This window comes from Pogoniulus pusillus, chromosome 19 (genome assembly GCF_015220805.1).
Source record: "Pogoniulus pusillus isolate bPogPus1 chromosome 19, bPogPus1.pri, whole genome shotgun sequence".
NCBI lineage: Eukaryota > Metazoa > Chordata > Aves > Piciformes > Lybiidae > Pogoniulus > Pogoniulus pusillus.
The window spans coordinates 19,226,405-19,253,393 of NC_087282.1; the positions used below are offsets into that span (position 1 = coordinate 19,226,405).

Here is a 26,989-nt window from a genome sequence, read left to right on the forward strand (position 1 = left end):
AGAGGCTGCAGAGAATTAATTTGCAGGAAGTTTGTCCAAAATTTTGAACCATGATTAAAAGATGATGCTGCTGATACTCTCATTAACCCAGCCAGCCTACCAAGTCTGACCCTTAACTCGGTTTCAGTGGAACACAAGGGTCTTTTATTTAGTCAGTCTCAAAACAAGTCAGCCTCTACATTTCAGGAAACAAACCTTATATGTTCCCCAAGTGTCAGATTCAAAGGATTTCCTTTACACTCTTCCATTCACACCTTATTTTTTGCTTTGCTTCCTGTGGCCACATTTTCCTGCAAATAAGGTGAGGGTGCAGATTCCAGGTCTTCAAAAGAGCTCCAGGATCTTTTTCCAAGACCTAGGCAGGACTTGCTGAGGTCATGCATGCTATTGACCAACAGGCACAGCCACAACAGTGCCATTATACAGGTTGCTGTTAGAAGCAATTAAAAGCCTTTTTGGTAGGGGATCTGTATCTGCTCCTGCTTTTATTCCTGGCTATTCTCAGCTGACAGAAAGGAGAATTTGCTCAGGAGAATGTGCACAACACTTGACTCTTCCTTCCATTTATACAGTGAGTCTGAGTGCTGCCTTTCCCTTCTCTCTCTTCTGGGTCCCTCTACTACCACAAAGACAGGTCCTGGGAATAAAGACATTTGCCAGCCTCAGAGCACCCAGAGAAGGATCTGCTCAAGCCTTGCCTGAGGATTAAACTTTGCATAACTGTGACTGTAAAGAGGAAAGGGAGAAAAGACTTCTCTCACTCATGGACTAGGTCATGCTCCTTGACTGCACCAAAACAAGGACATCTCAAGACAAGAATCCCACAGGCTTTTCAACAAGGGTTCAGAGGAATTTAGGGGAAAATCACATGCAGATTTCCTGAGCCAGAGTTAATTAGCTCAGACACTCAATATGCATGGGTCAGTTCAGAGCCCCCAACAGTTTTTGAGTTACCTTGTGCAAGTTATTTGACCTCCTCTGTGGTCCCAGAGGGAGAAAAAAATTGACACTGCTTTCTTCATACAAACTAATTCAAGCCTGACATGCAGTGTCAGGTTGCAGACTTGCAGTGAATGTACTCTATGAGCCATTCACATTACAAGTTCTGCTTCTGCTATTGCCATAGAAGTTGTTCCAGGTCACATATACTCTGCAGAAAGAGATCCTGCAGAATTCCAGGCAATGGGAAAAGGGATTGCATGTTTGTGACCTTTCAAATGCAGATCTGGCTGAAATAACATTTCTCTCTCCCACAGCCCCAGTGTCTGTCTGTGCTGAAAATTTCAATACAAAAACCCAAGCCACTTCCTGATATTTAAATTCCCTGAAGACCCAAGGGGGAGAGAGAAAAAAAATAAGAGAACAACAAAATATGCCACTGTTCTTTCACAGTAACCTCATTTTTGAATCACTAGGGCATGATCCTTCCCTGCTGAGCCCCAGATAAGCACAAGGCAGCCTTTAAACCCAATATCCATGGACTAGATGTGCAGCATGCAAGTGAACACGAAGTGTCCTCCTTTAGTGAGTGATTCATGGGTTAAGTATGTCGGGTCAATGTAGCTTTCATTTAGACACAGCTTTCTGGCATTAATAGCATTTCTCCAAAATATTATGTTGACTATTTCTGTGTTTCACTGACCCTCAGCCATATCTTTATTTTTCAACTGCCTTCCCCTTTGCTACTGCTCCACTTCCTTCCTAAGTTTTCAACTGAATTCAAGCCATTGACGTAATTCAAGCATTTGGAGGGCAAAACAAAACCTACCCTTGATCTCAATCCAGGAGTCTTTAAAAATCCAAACTGAGGTCAAGCTGTTAAGACTGCTTGGTTGGCCAGTGGACCATGTGGAAGGAACACCCGTGTGCTGAGCAGTCCAGGAGAGAAGTACTGCTTCTCAGACTGCAAGTGCTTCTGCTGCAGTACTAAAGGGCCTCAGCAACTGCCAGTACCAATTGCTGATGAGGCTTTCTCAGCCTAACACGGCAGAGTGGGATTTCACTTATGTAGCATGCATAAAGATAAGCAGAAATAAGATCTTAAATGCCTCTCCCTTCAAACACCTATGTATGAACCAGCTTTAAAGGTGTAAGGTTTCAATTTCCGTGTAACTTTGTCCTTTCCTTCATTTAAACTGGAAGAAGAATTACCCTCAGGGGCTCCCTGTTTGACATTTGTGAAAGATTATCAGCATTAAAGCCCTCATCTAAACTGATGCCAGATTTTAAGTTCCAATATTGGTAATCCCTGCTTGTGTCTTCTGGTATTGAACTTTCAATATCTGCCCTCAGAAAGACATATCTCTGGTGTTATTATTAACAACACACTACTTTGAACGTGGTTTGAGCTGTTAGGGAATGAAAGCTTTAGATATCTGCCAGGAAAAACAGCAGAGAGCAAAAAGGGCAATAGCTAGTGTTAAAAAAGAATCAGGAAATCTGTTGAACAGTAGCTAGAAAATAACAGCACATTACTACACCCCCACATACCTCTGGAAGGCATCACCATACACAATTTTTAGTAGCTTGGCTATCAGCAGGGTTACATTTGCAGAGATGTTTATAAAACAGTGATTTAAACCAGCTCTCCAGTATTACTTGCAGATTACCTAAACTTGCAACATTTTCTGTTTCTATAACCTGCCAGTCTTTGCTTGGCTGCCTCCAGGAAGCAAATGCAACACCAACAGAAATGTTACCTTTGAATACTGCATGAAGTGTGTAACTGGGCATGTGCTTTGGCAATTTAACTGTACTTAGTGCAGCTAAATAAGCTATGTGATTTGCATCTGCTTCGTGTCTGGCATGCTGGATGGATGCTAGGGCAGTTCTTTTCTGCATCTGGTAGGTGGATTCCCTGCTTCAAGACTTAGCAAAGATAGCAGCACTGCTTTGGCAAAAAAGAAGAGTGCAAGTAGGAAGTAGGCATTACAGGCTGCCCAGGGAGGTGGTGGAGTCACCATCCCTGGAGGTGTTTAAGAAAAGAGTGGATGTGACACTTGAGGCTATGGTCTAGTGATTAAAGATGCTGGGATGAAGGTTTGACTGGATGATCCTGGTGGTGCTTTCCAACCAGAGCGATTCATAGTGATGAGATGTTGTGCTGAGGGATTTGGTTTAGTCAAGGACTTGTCAGTGTGAAACTAATGATTGGACTCGATGGTCTTGAAGGGCTTTTCCAATCTAAGAAATTCTGTGATTCTGTGGGCCAAGCTTTTCTTGGCAGGAAGTAGATCTTCAGGAATTGTATGCAGTTTTTGGGAACAAAAATAATTCAGAATGTTGTAGATTAGGAAATTGATCCAAGGAATAATGCTCTTATCTGCAATTCCTTGCAAGAAGGACAGTTACTCCTATGTATGCCTTTCAGTTACTTTTACTAAGGCTGCTTAAAGTAGCAAACTGAGATACACATCGAGTATGCTGTTAGCTGGCCACATCACAGCCCGTGGGATGCTTGCCAATACTCAATCAGAATAAAGCAGTCAGCAAATGCAGCTTTGGGTATCTCTGTCTGCATCCTAGCATGATTTGTCAGCTGGGTCATCCCACCACAAAAGGGTAAGAGGCTGGGCAAAAAAAAAAAAAACTAACAACATTATCTTAGGACAAAACAGTGGCTCCACAAAACCCAAACACTAGCTCCAGTACTCAGGGGGTTTAAAGGCCACCATGTCCCTTGGCAGCCTATGCTGTCCTCAGCTAAGAAGCCCTCTTTGCATTAAAGCTGCACTCTCACTGCTGAGCTGTATTCTCCAGAACTGTGCTGCAGTCCATAGGACAGCTGCATGCTGGCAGCAACCTGCAGCTCAAGAGCCATTACTGTGATTAATGCCCGGATGTCACGTTACTGATTTTGGTGCATTCAGCTCCCCACAGGTCACAACTGGGCTGGAGGCAGACAGCAGGGACAGGGAGCTTGTGGGAAAACGAGCCAGACCCTACAGCATAGAGTGATGGCTATGAGAAACAATCAGGCTTTTGCAGAGCAGTGGAAGAATCTTCCCAAGACACGAGACAGAAAAGTAAATAGCAGCTATCATTAGCAATGCGTACAGACTACAGGGAATTCAAGGCACTGATAATCATGCTGCAAGTGTTCTCTCAGGACATGATCAGAATATATCTAATATATCCTCAGATTTCGAAAGGGAGATGCATGCTAGGGTTGCATCAAACACAAGGTGTCTGTCCATGCATGGGAAATAATTTTCATCAGAGCATCTGCATGTCTGACCACCAAGTAGATGCACCTCATCAAATATGTGTAGGCATTTACTTCTTATTGGCCCAGTCAGCAAGAGGACACCACCAGCACAGTATGAAGATGCGCTGGAAGTGATGCAGTGATGGAAGAAAACCAGATCTGATTTGAAAAACTCCTTAGGTTGTTATGGTAATTAAGTGACTGCACCACTTTCTGCATCTCAGGGAGGGAAGGACAGAAGTAATTACTACCCAAACTCCCTGCTACACAAAGAGGGCTCCCACGCTCCTGTCAGCCATGACAACAGCCAGTACTCTGTGGGCAGTGCCTGTTTTATTCCCCTGCCAAACATCAACTAAAAGAGGCTGCTTTCACCAATCTGCCTGTAATGACATGAGCAACACTCATGCAAATTGCAAACTGTGAGGCTCAAATCAAGGACCTCCTTCTGTGCAATCTCCAGGTCACTTTGGAGAGACAGAGGTGATGGCTATCATTCTCAACACTTACATAGTTCATTCTGTAGAGATCAGCTCATGGGGAATCACATCTGGCCAAAGACTAGGAAGATGGGATTGTTGTCGTTTCTCCATGGTGCTCTTTGAAGCCATGAAGTAGCTGTCTCCTGCCTCAAGAAATGGTAAAAGCAGAACAAAGGTCTTCATTCTGTGCTCACAGATTTCAGTGATCAAGTTTCAGTCAACTTCAGCAAGAGCAGAATGATTTTTTTCCTGGTAATTTTTTTTTTCCAGTTGAAATAGGTGACAATTTAACTTGTCAGTTTTAATTAGCATTTGCATTGTGTTCTGCTCTGAAGAAGTTGTTCTGTTTTGACAAACAAGGAGGAAAAAAAAAATCTTATACATAAGCCTAAAATTTAGGATGTCAACATGAAAGGCAGAACTAATTAAGATGCTTCACAGGAGATCCCAGCACTTCCCACAGACACCAGTGACATAATGCTTTGGACAGGCATTCTGTACATTTGTATATATACAAACACATCCAAATAGTCAGGGATTCACCAAATGAAAACTGACATAAATTAGTACCAGCAGTGGAACAGAGCCCAAGATGAGAACATGAGGGCAAGTCTAATCATACTGGGTATTGTTGCAAGAACACAGCAATAATCCATCCCTCTTTCAAATAACAATGTAGAATCAGGAATGGTGTGGTCAGCAGGAGCAGGGAGGTCATTCTGCCCCTGTACTCTGCACTGGTTAGACCAAACCTTGAGTCCTGTGTTCAGTTCTGGGCCCCCCAGTTTAGGAGGGACGTTGAGATGCTTGAGCGTGTCCAGAGAAGGGCGATGAGGCTGGGGAGAGGCCTTGAGCACAGCCCTACGAGGAGAGGCTGAGGGAGCTGGGATTGGTTAGCCTGGAGAAGAGGAGGCTCAGGGGTGACCTTATTGCTGTCTACAACTACCTGAAGGGTGGTTGTGGCCAGGAGGAGGTTGCTCTCTTCTCTCAGGTGGCCAGCACCAGGACAAGAGGACACAGCCTCAGGCTGCGCCAGGGGAGATTTAGGCTGGAGGTGAGGAGAAAGTTCTTCCCTGAGAGAGTCATTGGACACTGGAATGGGCTGCCCGGGGAGGTGGTGGAGTCGCCGTCGCTGGAGCTGTTCAAGGCAGGATTGGACGTGGCACTTGGTGCCATGGTCTAGCCTTGAGCTCTGTGGTAAAGGGTTGGACTTGATGATCTGTGAGGTCTCTTCCAACCCTGATGATACTGTGATACTGTGATCACAGAATCAAAGAATCAACCAGGTTGGAAGAGACCTCCAAGATCATCCAGTCCAACCTAGCACCCAGCTCTATCCATTCAACTAGACCATGGCACCAAGTGCCCCATCCAGTAGAGACCCACACATGCAAAGAAAGTGTTTCAGCAAGAGCTAAGGAATAGAAAACTGATACAAAAGAACAGATCCTCCAAAGAATATTTGGTGCATATCTCTTGCTGTAGTCAGTCAGTATTAAATGCAGCTACACCTCCAGGAACACCAATAGCCATTTTTCCAACTTATTAAACAACTTGTTTTGAAAATGGATGAAACCTGCACAGGGCAGCTCAGCACAACAGAAACAGACCACTTTCCCAGCACTGTGTGCTCCAATCAGCTCTCTCACCTGTTCCCAAAGGCCAGAAGAGATGCTGCTCCAAGCAAGGCTTCCCACAGCTCCAGGGAGACAGAGATGCACACAGCACGAGATGAATTTCTCCTGGTTTATACTTTTAGCACTACCTGGCCTTGAAACAGAACCTGACAGCATTAACCAAGGCAAAAATAAGGCTAGAGATTGCAATTTAATTGAAATACAGTTGTGAAATAAAGATGGGGGAAGCTACCTAAGATGAAGTACAGGGCAATGAAGCTACTGACATACACAGGCAAGTTTCTATTTTGACTAGAGACTAAGAGAGGCACTAGAATTCTAAGAGCTGGAAAGGGAACAATATCCTTTTTGATTTTAAGATAGAGTTTGTTGTGTGTGTGATAGTTTGTGTGACATAGCTGGCTGCAAGTATGAGTGGTGGGGTCACAGTTGAAATCCTCCATGACCGGGGTGGCCTTTTTGTAGGTTCCTCCTGCCAACAGCAACTGTTTGCTTGCCTGCAGCATGCATAAAGTTTGAAAGGACTGTTGGGTAGAGTTTGGGGAAAAGAAAAAGGAAGAGGGAGGAGAAGACATGAATATTTTAGAGACAGATCCTCAGTTTAAGAGGATGACAGCTATTTACTTGTTTCACAGGCAAGCTATGAGACTCTTGAGAATTAGGGCTTATATTGAAGTGCCAACTGGCTTCTGATTACAGCAATGTGAACACCTTTGCTCTAATAAATCACCAAAATCAAGGCTGAACCATGCCTTGACAAGATTCCAAAGAGGAAATTTGTTTTGTTTGGAGTTTGGATTTTTTTTTAATGTCTGTGACCTGATCAGAATCAGATTAGCCAAAAAAGCAATTTCTTTATGCTTTTTTTTCACCCCTTAACATAACAGGAAGAAGGATGCAGACAAGAAAGGTAACTCATAAAAAGTGAAAGCATTTGAGTTAATAGGTAGTCTAGAGTATTGCAGTGGAAGAGACAGTGCTCTGTTGCATCTTCCTCTTCTGCCACAACCTCTCCTTTCAACATCCCACTGTTAGGACCACGGCATGCCAGTGGGAAGATGTACTCAATGACATTGCATAGCTAAAACATTGTAGTTCCTTCAGTGAAAGCTCTCTGCCTACCTCAGTGGACTTGGCTCCTGTAGAAATCATAAGGTTTTATGCCTCCTCCCTTTTCCAAAATGCTGTTTCCCTTGTATCTGGAATTAATCATGGTGCACAACAACACAGGAACTCAGGATACTCCATGGATCTAAACCTCTACACAGAGATAGAATAACCTAGTGAAATTCACATATAAGCTTATAGGCTTGAACACAGTAGAGCCAAGATGAGGACCATTAAGCATCTTTTGCACACAGTCAGAGCAAAGAACTTGTCAGTTCGGATCACACAACTCTCCAAGATTAGACCCCAAAGATTAACAAGGCAAAGCCCTGAATAACACTGCTGGGCTCTGTGACCTGTGTTTTAGTGAAGGCTCCCTCTGGACACCTACACCGTTTATAGTTGTGTGCACAAATACCTCTGAACTGAGGTGTTGAGCTGAGCATCACCCAGAATGGGATCTGCTCCAGCTCCCTGCTTAGTTAGCAGCAAGACTTCCTACCATATTTTGAGTGCTCCATGTCTCATGTCATATTTACAAGAGCAATCTGCGCCACGATGAGGATCAAGCACAGCATGGTCCCATCATCTTGTTTTAAAGTTATCTCTAACTGTGCAGAACAACTTCACATGAATCAAGGCCATGCTATCAATTTATAGGTCTCTTCCCAGAGTTAAATGCTTTCTCCAAATCAACACAGAAGAGACTTAAAAATCTCACCAGGCTCACATAAGTGTCGATTCTTTACCGTGAAATAGTGATGTTAATATAGAGCATGAAAAATTGAGCTTCTGATCTCTTTGAAGAGTCTAGCCTGACTGAATGTCACAGGACATATAATTTATATTATTTTGGATAACAGAGGCAATACAAATGGTTTCATCTCTTAACCCTGTCTAATAGGCAGCCATAAGAACACCAAAGTACAGTAATTGCTATAATGGCAGTTTGCCCAAGCTAAGTTTTAATAATGTTGCAAGAAAGAGAGTCTTTTTGGCTCTTCTTTTTGAAATGGATCCCCCTCCCCCCCTATAAAGTAATTAGTAAATTAGTAAATTTTCAACTGCTCACTGCACATACCCGTTTGGTGCTTCTTAACTTTTCTTCCACTCAGCATTTCTAGAGCCCCATGACAGCAAACCATGGGGTCACTGATGTTGCAGGCATGCCCTCAAGCTGGAACTGGCCAGATACAGCCAACGAAAAAGAAATCATAGAATCATAGAATCAACCAGGTCAGAAGAGACCTCCAAGATCATCCAGTCCAACCTAGCACCCAGCCCTAGCCAGTCAACTAGACCATGGCACCAAGTGCCTCATCCAGGCTTTTCTTGAACACCTCCAGGGATGGTGCCTCCACCACCTCCCTGGGCAGCCCATTCCAATGCCAATCACTCTCTCTGTCAAGAACTTCCTCCTAACATCCAGCCTAGACATACCATGGCACAACTTGAGACTGTGTCCCCTTGTTCTATTGCTGGTTGCCTGGGAGAAGAGGCCACCCCCCAGCTGGCTACAATGTCCCTTCAGGTAGTTGTAGACAGCAATGAGGTCACCCCTGAGCCTCCTCTTCTGCAGGCTGCACACCCCCAGCTCCCTCAGCCTCTCCTCATAGGATTTGTGCTCCAGGCCCCTCACCAGCTTTGTTGCCTTTCTCTGGACATGTTCCAGCACCTCAACATCTCTCTCGAATTGAGGGGCCCAGAACTGGACACAGCACTCAAGGTGTGGCCTGAGACAAAGACAGACCAGAGCAGCAATCCTGGCACATTTGAGTCTTTCCTCCAGACTACTTAGTCCCCATTTCTTATCACCAGTCTCCCAAGCATATTTTCCCTGACAAGAAAAGACCTAAAAATAAACATGGGGTAAGCACTGACCAGGGCTTGGCTGGCTACCAAGTCTCTTCCACAGCCTTTCCCAAGAAGTGCTGCGGAAAGCGCTCTGTGGCAGAAGTGCATTCCACAGGCCAAGCCACCAGTCCCAAGTCTATGTGAGGGTGCTCATGGTGTAAGTGACGGCAGAGCTCTGAACTCACCGAGCACGCAGATCCCATGAACGCTGACCCCTCAGAGCATCTTCAGCTTGGCAGACTTTACTGGCTTTACTTTTCCCTTTTGATTTATAGCCTCTACTGTTAAGAGAACAGAAGGTATAAGATAGGATATCTTCGGTTTTGCCAAGACAATAGCTGATCTAACTGCCTTGTTATTAGAAATAAGTCAAATTAAAAAGTTACTGCACTGCCCTTTGCAGAAAGAACTACGTTAATTATTCATGGCTGGCATAAAAACAATATTCTGATTTCCCAGCTAGAGCCAAAGGGTTTCCCAGTGGGAGCCAAGCAGGTGCTCAGAGATCCCCACACCCAGCTTAATCCAGTGCTGAGGTGGTCTCAACTCAGGCCAGAGTTTCTCAAGTATTCTTGCCTAACTCCATTGGGATTCCTCCTTTTGGATCCGTACTTGAGCACTGAAATCACCCAGGCCACAGTGACACAGCAGCTGAGAGGGGCAGGCATCTAAGGCACATGGAAAAGAGCCAGGGAAGTCACTGCACAAGCTGCTTGCCTGAGCCTGGCACTAATAAAGGGATTTTAGGTGGAATTTCACACAGCTGACTACTATGCTAGGAGAAATTACATAATTTAAGAAGGGATGGTTACAAATGCTCTAGGTGTCTTTGTCAATAACAAGACCCACCAGGTAATAAATCAATATTTCATTTCACAGTAGCCATAAACTTGTCTCCAAAACATTTATCCCTAGTGCCCTGTCCCAGCTACACAAAATCCATCACAAGCAAATTAGAAGCAGTAGAGACTTTAGCTGGCAAACTGGAGCAGAGGATGATGTTTTACAACTAATTATGACAGGTTCTGTTGGAGTCAGTTCCACTTAATATGTTATCAATGATCTGGATGAAGGGATCTGTTATGGGTTTAAGAACCACAGAGGATTTTAAATCCTCCAGAATCATAGAATTACAGAATCAACCAGGTTGGAAGAGACCTCCAGGATCAACCAATCCAACCTAGCACCCAGCCCTAGCCAATAAACTAGATCATGGCACCAAGTGCCTCATCCAGGCTTTTCTTGAACATCTTCAGGAATGGTGACTCCACCACCTCCCTGGGCAGCCCATTCCAATGCCAATCACTCTCTCTGACAACAACTTCCTCCTAACATCCAGCCTAGACCTCCCCTGGCACAGCTTCACAGTATCACCAAGGTTGGAAGAGACCTCACAGATCATCAAGTCCAACCCTTTACCACAGAGCTCAAGGCCAGACCATGGCACCAAGTGCCACGTCCAATCCTGCCTTGAACAGCTCCAGGGACGGCGACTCCACCACCTCCCCGGGCAGCCCATTCCAGTGTCCAATGACTCTCTCAGTGAAGAACTTTCTCCTCACCTCAAGCCTAAATCTCCCCTGGTGCAGTTTGAGGCTGTGTCCTCTCGTTCTGGTGCTGGCCACCTGAGAGAAGAGAGCAACCTCCTCCTGGCCACAACCACCCTTCAGCTTGAGACTGTGTCCCCTTGTTCTGTTGCTGCTTGTGTGGGAGAAGAGCCCAACCCCACCTGGCTTCAGCCTCCCTTCAGGTAGTTGCAGACAGCAATGAGCTCTGCCCTGAGCCTCCTCTGCTGCAGGCTGCACACCCCCAGCTCCCTCAGCCTCTCCTCACAGGGCTGTGTACCCTTAAAGTACGAGAGAGTACAAAGGGTGGACACCAGACAAACGTAATCCTTGTTATTTCATTCCCACCAGCCTGCACCCCCATATGATCAGGCATTTCTGTCTGCTCTGCCTCTTCTCCCTCTCCCTGCTCCCAGCACACCTCAGCCATTGCCTCTGGTTCGGTATTCGGGGGTAGGCCTCCGGCCTTGAGCGGCCAGGTTAGGTTTAGCTGTGCATGCCAGGCCTGGTATGAGGGGGGGAAGCAAGGACGCATGGAGGGGCCACTGAGGCCTTGTGTTAGGCCTGCTTGGTGGGGAAGGCCTTGGCAAGTCTTCACCGTATCATCAGGGATGGAAAAGACCTCATAGATCATCAAGTCCAACCCTTTACCACAGAGCTCAAGGCCAGACCATGGCACCAAGTGCCACGTCCAATCCTGCCTTGAACAGCTCCAGGGACGGCGACTCCACCACCTCCCCGGGCAGCCCATTCCAGTGTCCAATGACTCTCTCAGGGAAGAACTTTCTCCTCACCTCCAGCCTAAATTTCCCCTGGCGCAGCCTGAGGCTGTGTCCTCTTGTTCTGGTGCTGGCCACCTGAGAGAAGAGAGCAACCTCCTCCTGGCCACAACCACCCCTCAGGTAGTTGTAGACAGCAATAAGGTCACCCCTGAGCCTCCTCTTCTCCAGGCTAACCAATCCCAGCTCCCTCAGCCTCTCCTCGTAGGGCTGTGCTCAAGGCCTCTCCCCAGCCTCGTCGCCCTTCTCTGGACACGCTCAAGCATCTCAATGTCCCTCCTAAACTGGGGGGCCCAGAACTGAACACAGGACTCAAGGTGTGGTCTAACCAGTGCAGAGTACAGGGTCAGAATGACCTCCTGCTCCTGCTGACCACACCATTCCTGATGCAGGCCAGGATGCCACTGGCTCTCTTGGCCACCTGGGCACACTGCTGGCTCATCTAACTCCCAGGATGGACTCAAGGACATTCCCAGCACAGGTTGCTCATGTTTATGATTTCTGTGTCCTCTGCTAGCAAGCATTTCTCCAACAATAGAGGTTTGGGCTCAGCTCTCCTTCTGCACTAGGGCTGCTTTAGTGTACCCACAGTTTTCAGGGAGTGGGAAACAAAGAAAAAAGATCAGCCCTACTGTTTTCTGCCTACTACGCTTCCAGTAGGAGTTTCACTCACAAACACATACACATGACTCAAGCTCTGGAGGGAGAAATATTCAGCGCAGCCAAATAGCATTGCAGCAAATCTGATATGTTTCATTACTACCAATTATTTCCATCAAGCAAACTGGCTGGTTGAGTATGCCACACACCACCTGCACGCACCACCAGTGTCTGATTGTACACATTGGTATGAACAACAAATAAAGCAAATGAAAATCAGCCCTGTGTCTTCATTAAAACAGCTCGACAGATAGCACAAGGGAAATTATGAGGTAGCTTGGCTGGATTCTAATGTGTTACTGATAGTTGCACATTTAATCCAATTAAACCTAGTCTGTCTTTCCCCCATTGCTTTGGACTATGCGCAGAACACTGTGAAGGCTGAGGAGATCACAGCTCCATATCACAGTATCACCAAGGTTGGAAGAGACCTCATAGATCATCAAGTCCAACCCTTTACCACAGAGCTCAAGGCTAAACCATGGCACCAAGTGCCACGTCCAATCCTGCCTAGAACAGCTCCAGGGATGGCGACTCCACCACCTCCCCGGGCAGCCCATTCCAGTGTCCAATGACTCTCTCAGTGAAGAACTTTCTCCTCACCTCCAGCCTAAATCTCCCCTGGCATAGCTTGAGGCTGTGTCCTCTTGTTCTGGTGCTGGCCACTTGAGAGAAGAGAGCAACCTCCTCCTGGCTATAACCACCCCTCAGGTAGTTGTAGACAGCAATAAGGTCACCCCTGAGCCTCCTCTTCTCCAGGCTAAACAAACATTTGGGTACTTGAGGATGTTTCTGGCCAGCATTTGACATCTAAGTTCTCTGTTATGTTAACTTCCCCCTGCTGTCACAGAGAAATTGCTATCCTCCTAAGCAAACCCATCTCCATCCTACATATCATAGAACCAACCAGTTTGGAAGAGACCTCCAAGCTCATCCAGTCCAACCTACCCCCCCCAGCCCTATCCAGTCATCTAGACCATGGCACTAAATGCCTCATACAGTCTTTTCTTGAACACCTCCAGGGACAGTGCCTCCACCACCTCCCTGGGAATGCCAAGTGGACATATTCCTGCCTTTCGTGGACTGTGTTTGAAGGAAATCATGAACTAGAAGACAACATCAAGTGTGCTAGCTTTTTTTTGTTGCCACTGCTTTTCTGGCACATGGTGTTTGGCTCATGGGGCTTGTTTGGGGATTTTTGTTTCCTCTCTTCACTCTATTCCCACACATAAAGAAACTCATCAATTAAAAAAAAACAAAAACAAAAACACCAAACCAACCAAGTACAACAAACAAAACCCAAAGAAACAAACCAAATCAAAACAACCAAAACATTAAGGAAGCAAAACTCTAAACAAGCAACCAACCACACACACCACAAACAAAAAATCCACCAAAATCAGGAGACCACAGCAGCGTAACATCTTGTTACCCAATAGCCAAAGTGCTGGAGAATGTCCCAGGTCAGTATAAAACAAGGGGGTCTCTAAAGCTTCATTGCATCTGTCTTATTCAGGCCTCCACACTTCTAAGAATGAAGTTCACCTTAGATTTTCATTTCAAAGGTCTCGCTTTAGCAGGGTTAATGAGAAGGAAATAAATCATACTGCAAATTAAGGCTTAATCATTGTGCAATTTCCTTAGATAAATGTTAATTGTCCCATCCTCGGTGCTTTGCAGTGTAATTAACTACACCTCTGTACCAAAGGTAAAAGCTGTAGCATGCTTCACTTCAAGGTCGCAGAACAACTGAGACAGTGTCACAGTAGTATCACAGTACCATCAGGGTTGGAAGAGACCTCACAGATCATCAAGTCCAACCCTTCACCACAGAGCTCAAGGCTACACCATGGCACCAAGTGCCACGTCCAATCCTGCCTTGAACAGCCCCAGGGACGGTGACTCCACCACCTCCCCGGGCAGCCCATTCCAGTGTCCAATGACTCTCTCAGGGAAGAACTTTCTCCTCACCTCCAGCCTAAATCTCCCCTGGCGTAGCTTGAGGCTGTGTCCTCTTGTTCTGGTGCTGGCCACCTGAGAGAAGAGAGCAACCTCCTCCTGGCCACAACCACCCCTCAGGGAGTTGTAGACAGCAATAAGGTCACCCCTGAGCCTCCTCTTCTCCAGGCTAACTAATCCCAGCTCCCTCAGCCTCTCCTCGTAGGGCTGTGCTCAAGGCCTCTCCCCAGCCTCGTCGCCCTTCTCTGGACACGCTCAAGCATCTCAATGTCCCTCCTAAACTGGGGGCCCCAGAACTGAACACAGGACTCAAGGTGTGGTCTAAGCAGTGCAGAGTACAGGGGCAGAATGACCTCCCTGCTCCTGCTGACCACACCATTCCTGATGCAGGCCAGGATGCCACTGGCTCTCTTGGCCACCTGGGCACACTGCTGGCTCATGTTCAGGTGGGTATCAATCAGCACCCCCAGATCCCTCTCTGTTTGGCTGCTCTCCAGCCACTCCGACCCCAGCCTGTATCTCTGCATGGGGTTGCTGTGGCCAAAGTGCAGCACCCTGCACTTGGAGCTATTGAACGCCATCCCATTGGCCTCTGCCCATCTGTCCAGGTGGTCAAGGCCCCACTTGACATAAGAACAGAGCCGAGATCTCCTGACATGTCACCTCTACCCAGTCACTAGGTAGCATCCACACTTCAAGCTGACACAAAACACAGACCACCAAAGTCGGTGCCACCTACTAACTGAAAAGCCTGTGAGAGCAGAGGCTGGGAAAAGGGAGCCTTTCCACAGCTTATATAAAGGGTCTGCAACTTAAATCAGTGTTTGTTATGCAAGAAGTCTGACAAACAGACTTGTATACAAAGCCATTTAGCTCTTTTGATGTACCCTTGTAATAGCTACAGCAGCTACGGACTGAAAGATTCAAGCACCACCTCTGAGCTCAACTGTAATTTACTCTTTTTTTACCAAGCTATTTATCATCCTAATGTCCTTGCCAAAACAAAAATAAATTCTACTAGACACACCATTAAAGTATTTAGTAATCAGCACAAGACAGCAATATAATTCACTGAACCCAAAATACCCAAAAACTTTAGCTGCTGCTACCCCCTTACAGTTACTAAAGTGGCTTGATGAAATTCTCTTTGGCTCTAAAGTGAAAATGTGGATGGGTTTACACCCAACACAGAATTAGTCCAGGTTTAATGGCTAACATTAATTTCTGTTCAACAGCCACATCTCTCTCAGTTGAAAGCTTTGAATTCAGACAGTTGTTTGGGATCCATTTTACTTCAAAGCCTAAAAAAGCAGTGAATTTCAGATATAGCTGAAGTCTGACCAAATCAAGAGACAAACACAACTGAAGGCCTGTAGAAATTGCCACAAGACCATCTTATGTCCATCCTGGTCTATAATAAGTACTCTGTGCTGCACTTGCAGCTGACAGGGCAATTTCAGAGAGCTGCAATTTCTTCCTTACTCAAAAGCCTGATTACTGTACTCCACAAAGCATGAAGATGGAGAGATTGTGTAGTCACCATCCCAGCTATTATCACCAGCTATGCTGTTCCAACCCAGCTCACTGTCCCTTCAGAGGTCGCTTCTATGTAACAGTAATTCCTCAAGCAATACCCATGAACATGCCTCAAGGCAAGCATCCAGTCAAACACTTCAAGATACTGCTTCTTAGGGCAGGAGCAGTAAAAATTATTCTTTGCTTCCCAAAATTCCAGAGGACAAATCACAGGAAAGGTCTGGTATTTGGAACAACACATTCTGTCAGCATGAGGACCCTCAGTTAGGAACAAACTCTTTGTTTCCCTGTTGGAATAAAGCCTGCCCAGACTTCTGCAACCTATGGAGAGGGATCAGCAGAGAAGCAGCATGCCCATTTCTGAGCTCTTACAGAGCCTGTGCCTATATCTTCTGCAGAGCAGGGCTTGTGCAGACCAGCCAGCAGGGTTTGTCTTATTTTTCATCTGCTACAAACTCCATCTTTTAAAACATGCTGAGCATAGGAACCCTTCAATCTCTGCACTGCCAATGTTCAAATCCTTTTTTCACTTTGCAGTCTTAAGAACATTCCAAAAATAAACTGATGTTTCCATCACCTACTGAAAAAAAGCAAAGGAGAAGCATGTGCATGGTAGTTAAAGCAAAGCTGACTTTACACTCTCCACTCCTCATTAATACACAGAGTGCACACTCCTGCATTCCCTGATGTTTCCTCAGCAAAAATAAATATCAGCCTTCCTCTACATGCACACACAAAAAAGGCCTTTTCCTTTGTTGCTTGTAGCTCATTGATTTTCAGTTGTTCAAGAATAAGTGAATCTGTAAGACTTCACCTCTAACCACCCTGAATGTTGGGTTTTTGTGTGTGTTACAGAGCTGTTTCAGGCAGTAAAATGTCAAAATAAACAAGATAAACAGGTAACTCTGACAAGTTTCCCCAAGGGCAGAAAAACATGATCAGCACCTGCTGTGTTTTCCATCTGCTCTGAAAGCATCCAGCAGAAAAGCTACAACTTTTATGGAGTAAATACTTTGTAAGTTACAACTGGTCTTGATTCCTTTAAGAAAAAAACAAGTTATGCATATATATATATATACACACTTCTGTACAATGCAGAAAGCAGTGTAAATAAGACCTATTCTGGAATCCAAACAGCTCCAGGACATGGTGCAGCAGTTTTTCCTTCACCTAGCTATTCCTGTGTTTCAGCATTGGCCTGCAGGCACTACCCTGCTGAGCAGAACTCCTGTGGATTCATTCTCAGGACTGCTTGTAAGACACAGAAGTGGCAATGGAGGCAGAAGTTAATTTCTGCTCTCATGTAGGAAAAACTGCCCTCAGGGTTTGCAGATAAGGGGTGCTTCTGGACCTATAACAACTCTTATGCATGGCTTAGTGATGGCTGACTCCAACTGGGTTTAACCTGGCTCATAGAATCATAGAATCAACCAGGTTGGAAGAGACCTCCAAGATCATCCAGTCCAACCTAGCACCCAGCCCTATCCAATCAACTAGACCATGGCACTAAGTGCCTCATCCAGGCTTTTCTTGAACACCTCCAGGGACGGTGCCTCCACCACCTCCCTGGGCAGCCCATTCCAATGCCAATCACTCTCTCTGTGAAGAACTTCCTCCTAACATCCAGCCTAGACCTACCCCAGCACAACTTGAGACTGTTTCTCACACAGTCCAGCCTGAGCTCAGCATACTGGGACTCAATGTCAGTAGCAAATACACAGTAGCTCTGCAGGACCAGATAGCTGTGGGGTGAAGGTAGACTGTGTGGTGGGACCTGTCAGCCTCACCTCTATCCCTGGAAAGGCACAACTCATCCTTGGTACCATCTCCAGGCATACCAAGGATAAGAAGGTCATTAGGAGACATCAGCATGGTTTTATCAAGGAAAAGTCACATTTAAGATACATGAAACTCTTTCATGAGGACATATTCAGGTGGATGGATGATGGTAGAGCAGTGGACATAGAATCATAGCATCAACCAGGTTGGAAGAGACCTCCAAGATCATCCAGTCCAACCTAGCACCCAGCCCTAGACAATCAACTAGACCATGGCACTAAGTGCCTCATCCAGTCTTTTCTTGAACACCTCCAGGAACAGTGACTCTACCACTTCCCTGGGCAGCCCATTCCAATGCCAATCACTCTCTCTGTCAAGAACTTCCTCCTAACAGCCAGCCCATACCTCCCCTGGCACAGCTTGAGGCTGTGTCCCCTTGTTCTACTGCTGGTTGCCTGGGAGAAGAGACCAACCCCACCTGGCTACAGCCTCCCTTCAGGTAGTTGTAGACAGCAATGAGGTCCCCCCTGAGCCTCCTCCAGGCTGCACACCCCCAGCTGCCCCAGCCTCTCCTCGCAGGGCTGTGTTCCAGGCCCCTCACCAGCTTTGTCGCCCTTCTCTGGACATGTTCCAGCACCTCAACAGCTCTCCTGAGTTGAGGGGCCCAGAACTGGACACAGTACTAAAGGTGTGGCCTGACCAGCGCTGAGTACAGTATTGAGTACCCTTTTGGCCAGAGTTAGGGCAGGGTAGGGGAGGGCAGTGTAGTGGAAGGGATATAGCTAGTAGGTCGAGAGAGGTTCTCCTCCTCCTCCTCTATTCTGCCCCTCAGTTCCAGAAGGATCACAGAGAACTGCTTGAAAGAGTCCAATGCAGAGCCTTATGAGGAAAGACTGAGGGAGCTGGGGCTCTTTAGCTTGGAGGAGACTGAGGGCTGACCTCATTACTGTTTATAAATGCATGAAGGGTGAGTGTCAGGAGGATGCAGCCAGACCTGCTCAGTGATATTCAACAACAGGACAAAGGGCAATGGGTGCAAGCTGGAGCACAGGAGATTCCACGTGAACATAAGGAAAAACTTTTTCACTGTGAGGGTGACAGAACACTGGAATAGGCTTACCACAGCGGTTGTGGAGTCTCCTTCACCACAGACCTTCAAAACTTACCTGGATGCATTGCTGTGTGACCTGCTGTAGGTGATCCTGCTGTGGCACGGAGTTTGAACTAGATGCAGCACGAGCAGGACGTGGCCATGGCCTCCAGCACAAGTTGATCTGATGCTGCACTTGCCCCAGCACCCTGAAATACCTTTTGTTGGACACGTTTCCTTTTTGCAGGAGAAGCTTTGAAGAAATCACTTGTCCCCAGCTTTACCAAGCCAGCATGGAGAGCTGGGGTGCTGCAAGGACAGCAGGACAAACACCTGTAAAGAAGCAAGTGTCCAAGCTGGCTGGCAGCGCTTTGTAATATTTCAAGAGCATCACAAAGGGAAATGTTAGGATTTGGTTTAGAAAGAAACAAACCCCAAACAACAGAAAGCTAACTTACTAAGCATTTCTATCAGCTACCAATGCACTTGTGCACTCGGTGTTTTCAGAAGTACATCTCTAGTTTCACTCACTGCTCTGCATTTTTTCCTCTGCCTGTGCCGCAGGGACTCCCACAGCCAGACACCTGGCTCTGTGCTGGCCGCGTGCCCCAGCCCCATAAAAATCTCTGGGTCATATTTTATGTGAATGGGTTCGTTAACTTCATTGTCCTGGCCAGCTGCCTGTTTGAGTAAGTACAATCCCTCCAAATATTCCTCTCCTTTCAACCATAAACGTCTTTTTCAATTTCTTCCCTGCAGATTGTTTCACACTTTTTATTCATGGGGTTTTGTTTTTTTTTCTGTTTGTGGTTTCTGTTTTTAATTGCACAACAACTCTCTTCACTCAGGAGAAGCCTGCATTTTGATACTACATTAATACCTCTAATCCCACACTTACCAAAACCACTGGAAACCTACCTCAAGGCAACGCGACCTGCTTAGGCTTGAGAAAGTAATTTCACATCCTACTTCCAGCGGAATTCAGTTTTGTTCCCAGGAGAAACGCGATGCATAAGTAGAGACATTGCAATCTATTAAATCTGTTGCCTATAAAATATTCTACACACAGAATAAATTATGTGCCACGACTGAACAGATTTATAAAGCTGTGTGGTGGTGCTGCCTGGTTAAAAGGCAATCTAAGCAAGCCGTGACTGCACAGCCATTGCCGCTAATCTAAAAGGCATTAAAGTTTCCCTGGCCTCTTAGAAGCCATTATTCGAGTTAAAAAGTTTATCAGGAGACTGTGCACATAGAAAGATATTTCAGTTAATGGCTTAGATTCACCTTGTTTGCTCTGGAAACTGACCTCATACTGTAAATTCTATCTCTGCTGTATGCTGCGCTGCTTGCAGCGTATGAATAATGGATATCGTAAACAAGCGTTACCAAGTGAAAGTTCAGCTTCCATTCACAAAGCTATTTCATGAGTGATACAAATTTTATGTCTCTTATCACCAGTGGAAAAAAAATTTGCATATCCCATCACAGAGTTCTTGCAAGAATCCATGCTGCATTTCTTATCTCAGGGCTTTTATGGTAAGAAGTATTGCATTAGGAACAGTGATTTACTGTGTTATCAATAAGATTCTAAATACATATGCAGCATGTTATAAATTACAAGCTTGGAAGCAAATACATTAGGACAAATATTGATTTCTGAATAGTTATCATGAGTGAGATTTTTATCCTGGTGTTGAATTATCACACCTCTTGTCTTTTATAGCTGTGTCTTATCTCCCAGCTACTACACTTTGCTGCAAGTAAATAAATAACACCGCCTCATTTCTGACAGTTCAATTAGTTTGACTCCACAGGGAAGAAATAGCAAGTATGGGTTTGTGCCAGGGCTGCCCAGCAGCTCCACACAGACGTTTTGAGATCTGCAACTACCATGAACACTGCTTTCAATATGTCACATTACTGAGCATTTCAGGCTGTGGAAGCAGCAGATGAAGCCCAGAGCCTGTTAGAAGAGAAGAGAGGGGAAAAAAGTAGCAGCAGATTAGCCAAAAAAAAAAATAGGTAGCAGTACTGCCCTGGGATGTCATTGTATGAACACTGCTTGTGCCTTCAACATATCTCTGCTTGTGCCTTCAACATATCTGCTCCAAGGCTGTTCAGGATTTTTTTGTTTTAATGGATTATCTCAGCCTTTATTACCTTAATGTTGCTATTACAAGCCCAGGGAGAGTCTCTTTGTCCGTTGTCTCCAGTCTTCCTCTACAGCCCAAATGCCACCTCATGCGCTGACTTGCAACTCTTCCAGCCCCACCCAGAGCTTGGCCATGCTTTCCTTTCCTGCTGCAAGACAGCTAGTAGAGCAAGGAAATGGATGTGACACAGTCTTGGCTTTCATAGCACCCAGTGGACAGCCACAGACACAAGATAGGCAAAGGGCCTTGGAGGACAAACAGCAATGAGACTAAAAACAGCATGGAGAAAACCATCACCTACCAAGCAGCTAGCTCACAGGGAGGTGGGAGAAAAAGATGTGAGGCAAGAAGATGTCCCAGATGCACACCATAATTCTCTTCCAGGTCTGAGCTGGGCAGCTGAGGTATGCCTGAACTCAATTACATTAGTTAATTCAATCTGCCTGCTGGGAGTCAACAAAACCCAAGCTGTTGTTTCAAATATTTATTTAAAAAAGATCTTTAAGTGGGGGGGGGGGGAAATAAATCAATAAGCAGTCCCAATGGAAGATTTATTACAGTTTTAACAGGCAAAAGGAATAAATCTACTTTATGAACATAAATATCAATAGGAAAATGTACCAAAGGATTCTTAAATCAAATGATGAAATGGAAACAGCATATGCAATATATATATATATATATATTTATATATAAATATATTGTTTACATTCTTCTTAAATAGATTAAACAACATTGATTAGCAACATCCAAAGTATCCCTCTGTGGCAAGAGATTCATATTCCTTCATGGCAGCACTGCCACTCCATGGGCTGATGTCAGCTATGATAATTTTACAGTTTGGGGCTAGAATAACTATTCAACACCACCAGGTCAAATCCAGATAGTTGTTTAAAACTAGCTCAAAGGAGATCTCAGTGTTACTTCTGAGACTTAAGGCCAAGTATGCAACAGGTGAACCTGGCAAAGCATGATTTAAGCTGTGAGATCTCCTCGAAAGCTCCATTTTGGATTAAAGCTGGATTCCCACAGGGAAACTGACACTGCTCAGGATTCCCAATTTAAGACACAATTCCCTTTTTCTGTAAACAAATGTTAATAAAATAAACTCTCTGTACCCTAGTAAGCATTTCTTAACATAAAGAGCTGCTTGGGTAGTCCTAAAATAAGTCAGTATAAAAATCTACCCTATCCTAAGCCCTGTCTCTGTATCAAAGTGCTAGCAAACAGCACAGTGTTTTCCCTCTGAAACCATGGTCCCTGCTTCTCATGTCCCACATTGCAAACTCCATATTGCTCAGCTCCAGCAGGACTGAGCTCAGGATTCCAACAGCAGGGGCTGAATCAGGCCAGCTTCCTTTGGGTAGGTCTTACTTGTAATGGTACATCCAAAGAACTCCTGAGCAGGTAATACTAGGGAAAACTCTCTGTGCTGTTAAACACATGGTGCCCTGTGGTCATCTTCACCCTTCAGGGTGGTGGCAAGATCTGCATAGACAGGAAGCTTCTCAGAGCCCATCTCAGAGCTGCAGCTATTTCCCCTGTCCTCTGCAAAGACCTAGGCAGGAGTTTGGCAGATTCCCCTATCATTTTGCATAGTTTGTTTCAGTCGTGACTCTCTGCAAGCCCAGGAAAAGTGTCCTCTTACATTCCTGCTGCTCCTCTTCCTACCACATGCTAGCAGAGACTTCCACAGTTCGCCTGTTCAGGACCTCTTTGGCTTGCTTGGTTTGGTTCAAATGCTCACTGACTGTTACTTTGGAGAATAGAAAATAGTGCAAATATGAGCTTAAAGGAAACAAACAAACAAACACATACACAAACCAAAACAACCCCACCACATTGTCTTGACTGAACATTCAGTTAAAAAGACAAGAATCCACAAGATGAAACCTCAGTTGTCGAGTGTTTGAGATAGTTGGCAAACCTGCACGAGATTCTTCATGATTGTCTTCAAGGAGTATATTTGGCTTGGTGCTAAATGCCTAAAGTGATTTGCTAATGTGATTCTAACTAACACTGTTGGGGCTAATTGCAAACAACTTTGCAGACTAGAACATGGGACATCTCCTTGGCACAACAGGACAAACACTCCCTGCAGTTATGGATTCCTTGGTGCTTTTCTTATCCAAGTTTGACTCAAAATGATTTTGTTTGTGTGGAATGGTGTGAATTCATCCAGACTGGTTTTGCTGGAAGGCAAAAGGACCACATTATTTCTGAGGGTCAAGATACCTTTATTTGGCCATGCTCAGGGAGATCAAGAGGCCAAAACAGAACTCAAGTCTCTCTCCTATTATGGGAGGCTGGCTGGGTGCATTTTAAAACAATAATCATCTGAAGTGGCTGAAATGTTTGAGTCTAAAATTTCATGAAGGGCCAGGGTGTTCTATAAATGCAGAGATACCTCCTTGCACTGCAGCAACTGTCACCATGTGGCAGCCCTGCACTGCAGTCCTCACTGAAACAATGCACTCTTTCTTGGGCCTCTTCATAAAGGGGATTAATTTCTCCCAATTCCTCCTCCCCACACCCCCAGTAATCAGAAGGGACATTCAGCAACAAATTGCTTTCAGCAAGCCATGTACAAATGGATGGTTAGCTTCCCTAGGGATCAGGCACTCAGCCTGCTTGGGGTTTTAGTCAATCCTGCATACTCCATCTCTAGGCACCTACACAATAACGCAGAGTCTGGTTCTCAGTGTTTCAGGGTTCAGCCTTGGAACTAGTCCTGTTTTGGACCATGACAAAAGAAAGGAGACTGCACTTTTTGATCAGAGGCAAGCCTGACTGCTGTCCTCATTAGACCCACAAGGCTCAGATCTGCTTCTCTCCATCACGCACCTCACTGTGCCTCTCAGTACACCAGCCCCAAGCCAGCTATGCTGTCTCAAAGGCAGAGCTATATCAGGGGAGTTTTACCTGTTAATTTCATGGCATTGTTTCAAAGCACACATACACATAAAGGAGCTGGTGATAGGACAAGGAGCAATGGGTGTAAGTTGCAGCAAAAGAGGTTCCGCCTCAACACAAGGGGGAACTTCTTTACTGTAAGGGTCACAGAGCACTGGAACAGGCTCCCCAGAGAGGTCGTGGAGTCTCCTTCTCTGGAGACTTTCAAGGCCTATCTGGATGTGTTCCTCTGTGAACTGTGTTAGATAGTATTGTCCTGCTGTGGCAGGGCAGTTGGACTTGATGATCTCCTTGGGTCCCTTCCAACCCCTAATATCCTGTGAGCCTGTAATTCACAACAAAGTTAAGGAAAAACAGAAGAATAAATCATATTTACAGACAGCTGCCTTTATACTCCCACTCCATTAAAGCAACAGACACGTCTTTGCCACGTGCTTGTTTCTAATGCAGCATTTGCCTTCCCAGCACCTCAGGATAGTTTTTTCCAGAGTTCAGTCTGAAAACTATTGCAAGAATATCCTGAAGTATCTTTCCTCTTCCAGCTCCATGAATTAATTACAGCTTCATACATGAAAAACAAACCAAACCAAAACAAATGTTCTACTTTCCCTATCAACTTCACATCAGGTAGTGGGCAAAAGGAGAGATGTTTGGAGCAAACACTTCCTTCCACTTCTCCCTTTGTCTGGAAAAGTAAATATGACTGAAATTTAAAAGCCAACACCTGCATTGAACAGATGGGACTCTGCTATAGTCATCTTTTTGTTTCTTTTTCAAATGATGTTTATGTAGCAGAAACTTCTGAAAGACATTTGGAATGAACGCTGGCCATCACAGGATACTGCCTAAATTAGAATCAGGCTCCAAGTATCTTCCTACAATTACATTATGTCATATGCTATACTCTTACTCATGCCCTGGGAAGGAAAGTGCAAGGGTGCTTAATATCTGCAGATATTCAATTAAAGTAAGTGTATCAGACATTCACTGAGTCTTGTTTTTGCCTGCCTCATGTCTAGCCAAGGCCAGCTTCTAAACCTTAAGAGATAAAGAGAATGAACACGCAGGCAGTGGGAGTCATCATGCCCATATGTATGCTTCCTGTCCAATACTGACACCCAAGTGGACAGGTAAAAAAGTCATGCAGTTTACATGTTACTTGTTATAATTTGGATTATATTACTGCTAAAAAACTGGAATTCAGAGGGAGGGGAAGAAAAGTGTCTTTGTAATACATGGGGATTTTGCTGGTTCTCAAAAGTTGCACTGCATAACTGTGTTTCTCCATGCACTCTGAACACTTCCCTTTTCCAGGGTGTTGTCATGCTTGTGGCAAAAGCAACCAAACCTATTCATTAGGCACATGGTGGAAGAGGGCATATGACAAGACAAACAAACAAACAAAAAAAAAATTAAAAAACCCTGTTCATTTCCATCCTGAAAATCCTTATTTAGAACATGGATGTCACAGCAGCAAGCTAAGCATGACAGGTAGCAGACTCCTCCTTTTCACGAGAGGCCCCAGCAGTGCCACCTGTGAAACACATACATGGGAAAGGCTCTTATATATTATATCTACAATTGCAATCCAGAATAAATACTACTGTTCTGACTCATAAGTGTATTTCAGCGTGGTTGTTGTTGTTTGTTACAGCTGGAGAGGGCTTGCTTTTCATCCCTTCTGTCCCACCCTTGGACACGTCGATGAACAGCAGCCTGGGAGTCCGGAGTGTCAGCAGTATCCTTTTGTACTCCTTCCGGAAGTTCTGGTTAAGAAGCCCATAGATCACAGCGTTGAGGCAGCTGTTAAAATAGGCCATAAAGTAGCTCAGGACAAAAAGCCACTCTGGAATGTGTGGCTGCACTTTTGAAGGATTAATTGAAACAGCAAGGCCAATAAAGTTTAATGGTCCCCAGCACACAGCGAAAAGGACAAAAACCACAAACATAGTCAAGAAATTCCGGATGTCAGCTGCTCTGAGCTTCTGCTTGCAGTCCTGTCTCACCCGGTGTTTGACCTGAATCACCAAGATCCAGATCCTCAGGTAGCAAAACGTCACGATGGACAGGGGCACGATGAAGTGCACCACCACCACCGTGATGGTGTATGACGTACTCACCGTCTGGGCAAAGGTGCAGGAGTAAATCCGCGGGTCGTACTGCAGGGACCCAACAAAGAAGTTTGGCACAATTGCCACCACGGTGAGTATCCAGGTCAGGCACAGATAGCAGCAGGTGTTCTTCAGGTTGAAGAGCTTGTCGTACCGAAGGCTGTGGCAGATGTAGCAGTAGCGGTTGATTGCGATTGCCGTGATGTTGAAAATGGACCCAATGACGCTTAAGCCCATCAGGAACCCACTTATCTGGCAGTGAATATTTCCCATGGTCCATCCATTATGGAAAATAGCACTCAAGATCAGAGGGTATGGATAAACTGCAACTACAAGGTCTGCTACAGACAAGCTGACGACAAAGATGTTGCCTATGAAAAAGGAGAAAAAACCATGAGAGGTTAGTGTAAGCCCAGGGAGACAGCTTGCAACTCACAACCACTCTTTAGGTCTAACTCTTCTCACAGCCTTCACCCTCCACTGGGAATTTGAAACGCTAGAAAATTAGACTTTGCTCTACTAGTGACAGCAATGCAGAGTAACTAGGCAGGATTAACCTGTGTGGTCCTTCCTAAGAAAATTCTAAACCAGAAGCATTCGCCTTGACTCAGCCACAGCCGTGGGGCAGGTTCCTGCATTCCTGAGTTATGTAGCAGAGAAGGATTTTGCTTTCCTCATTAATCAGCCAGCCAGATTGTAGTCACCATGCAGCCACCTAGCATTCACTCTCCTGCTGAGAGCTCCAATCCTTTCAATACTATCTAGGACACAATACTTTCTGAAGCAATCATGTAGTGACACTTTACATAAGCCCTGTCTATGAGGGTCCAAAGAACTGGATCAGGCAGGTTTAATTTGCTGTGGTTTATTCATTGCACTGACAGCTTTGCACAGGAAAGGTCTTGTGCACCTGAACAGCTACATATTCACAGCATATCAGCAGGGATCACTCTAAGGAGCAGGTGTTCTTCCAGGAGTCATGGTGCAGCCAGTCTTTGTGTGTTTATTTTATTTGGTAGGCTTTTCTGGTGGATTTGTTTGGGGTTGGTATTTTGGGTTTTGGTGTTCAGTTTGTTTGTTTGTTTTTAACAATATAGTTGTCCAATGCAATATGAAAGGTGCCTAGGCAGGAAACTGCTTACAGAATCATAGAA

General features: G+C 45.3%; 1 protein-coding gene across 4 annotated transcripts in view; it reads right to left on the bottom strand.

Annotated features, from left to right (window-relative positions):
• Nucleotides 1–24,090: 24,090 nt before the first annotated feature.
• GPR50 (G protein-coupled receptor 50) overlaps nucleotides 24,091–26,989 on the bottom strand; it is a 50,166-nt gene continuing 47,267 nt past the window's right edge. For 3 of the 4 annotated variants that reach the window (XM_064159570.1, XM_064159571.1, XM_064159572.1), the window contains exon 2: nucleotides 24,091–26,206. In XM_064159570.1, the coding sequence (XP_064015640.1) occupies nucleotides 25,338–26,206 (869 nt within the window). In that variant the 3' untranslated portion in view covers nucleotides 24,091–25,337. The remainder of the gene's footprint in view (nucleotides 26,207–26,989) is intronic. The other variant, XM_064159573.1, reaches the window with a different exon arrangement.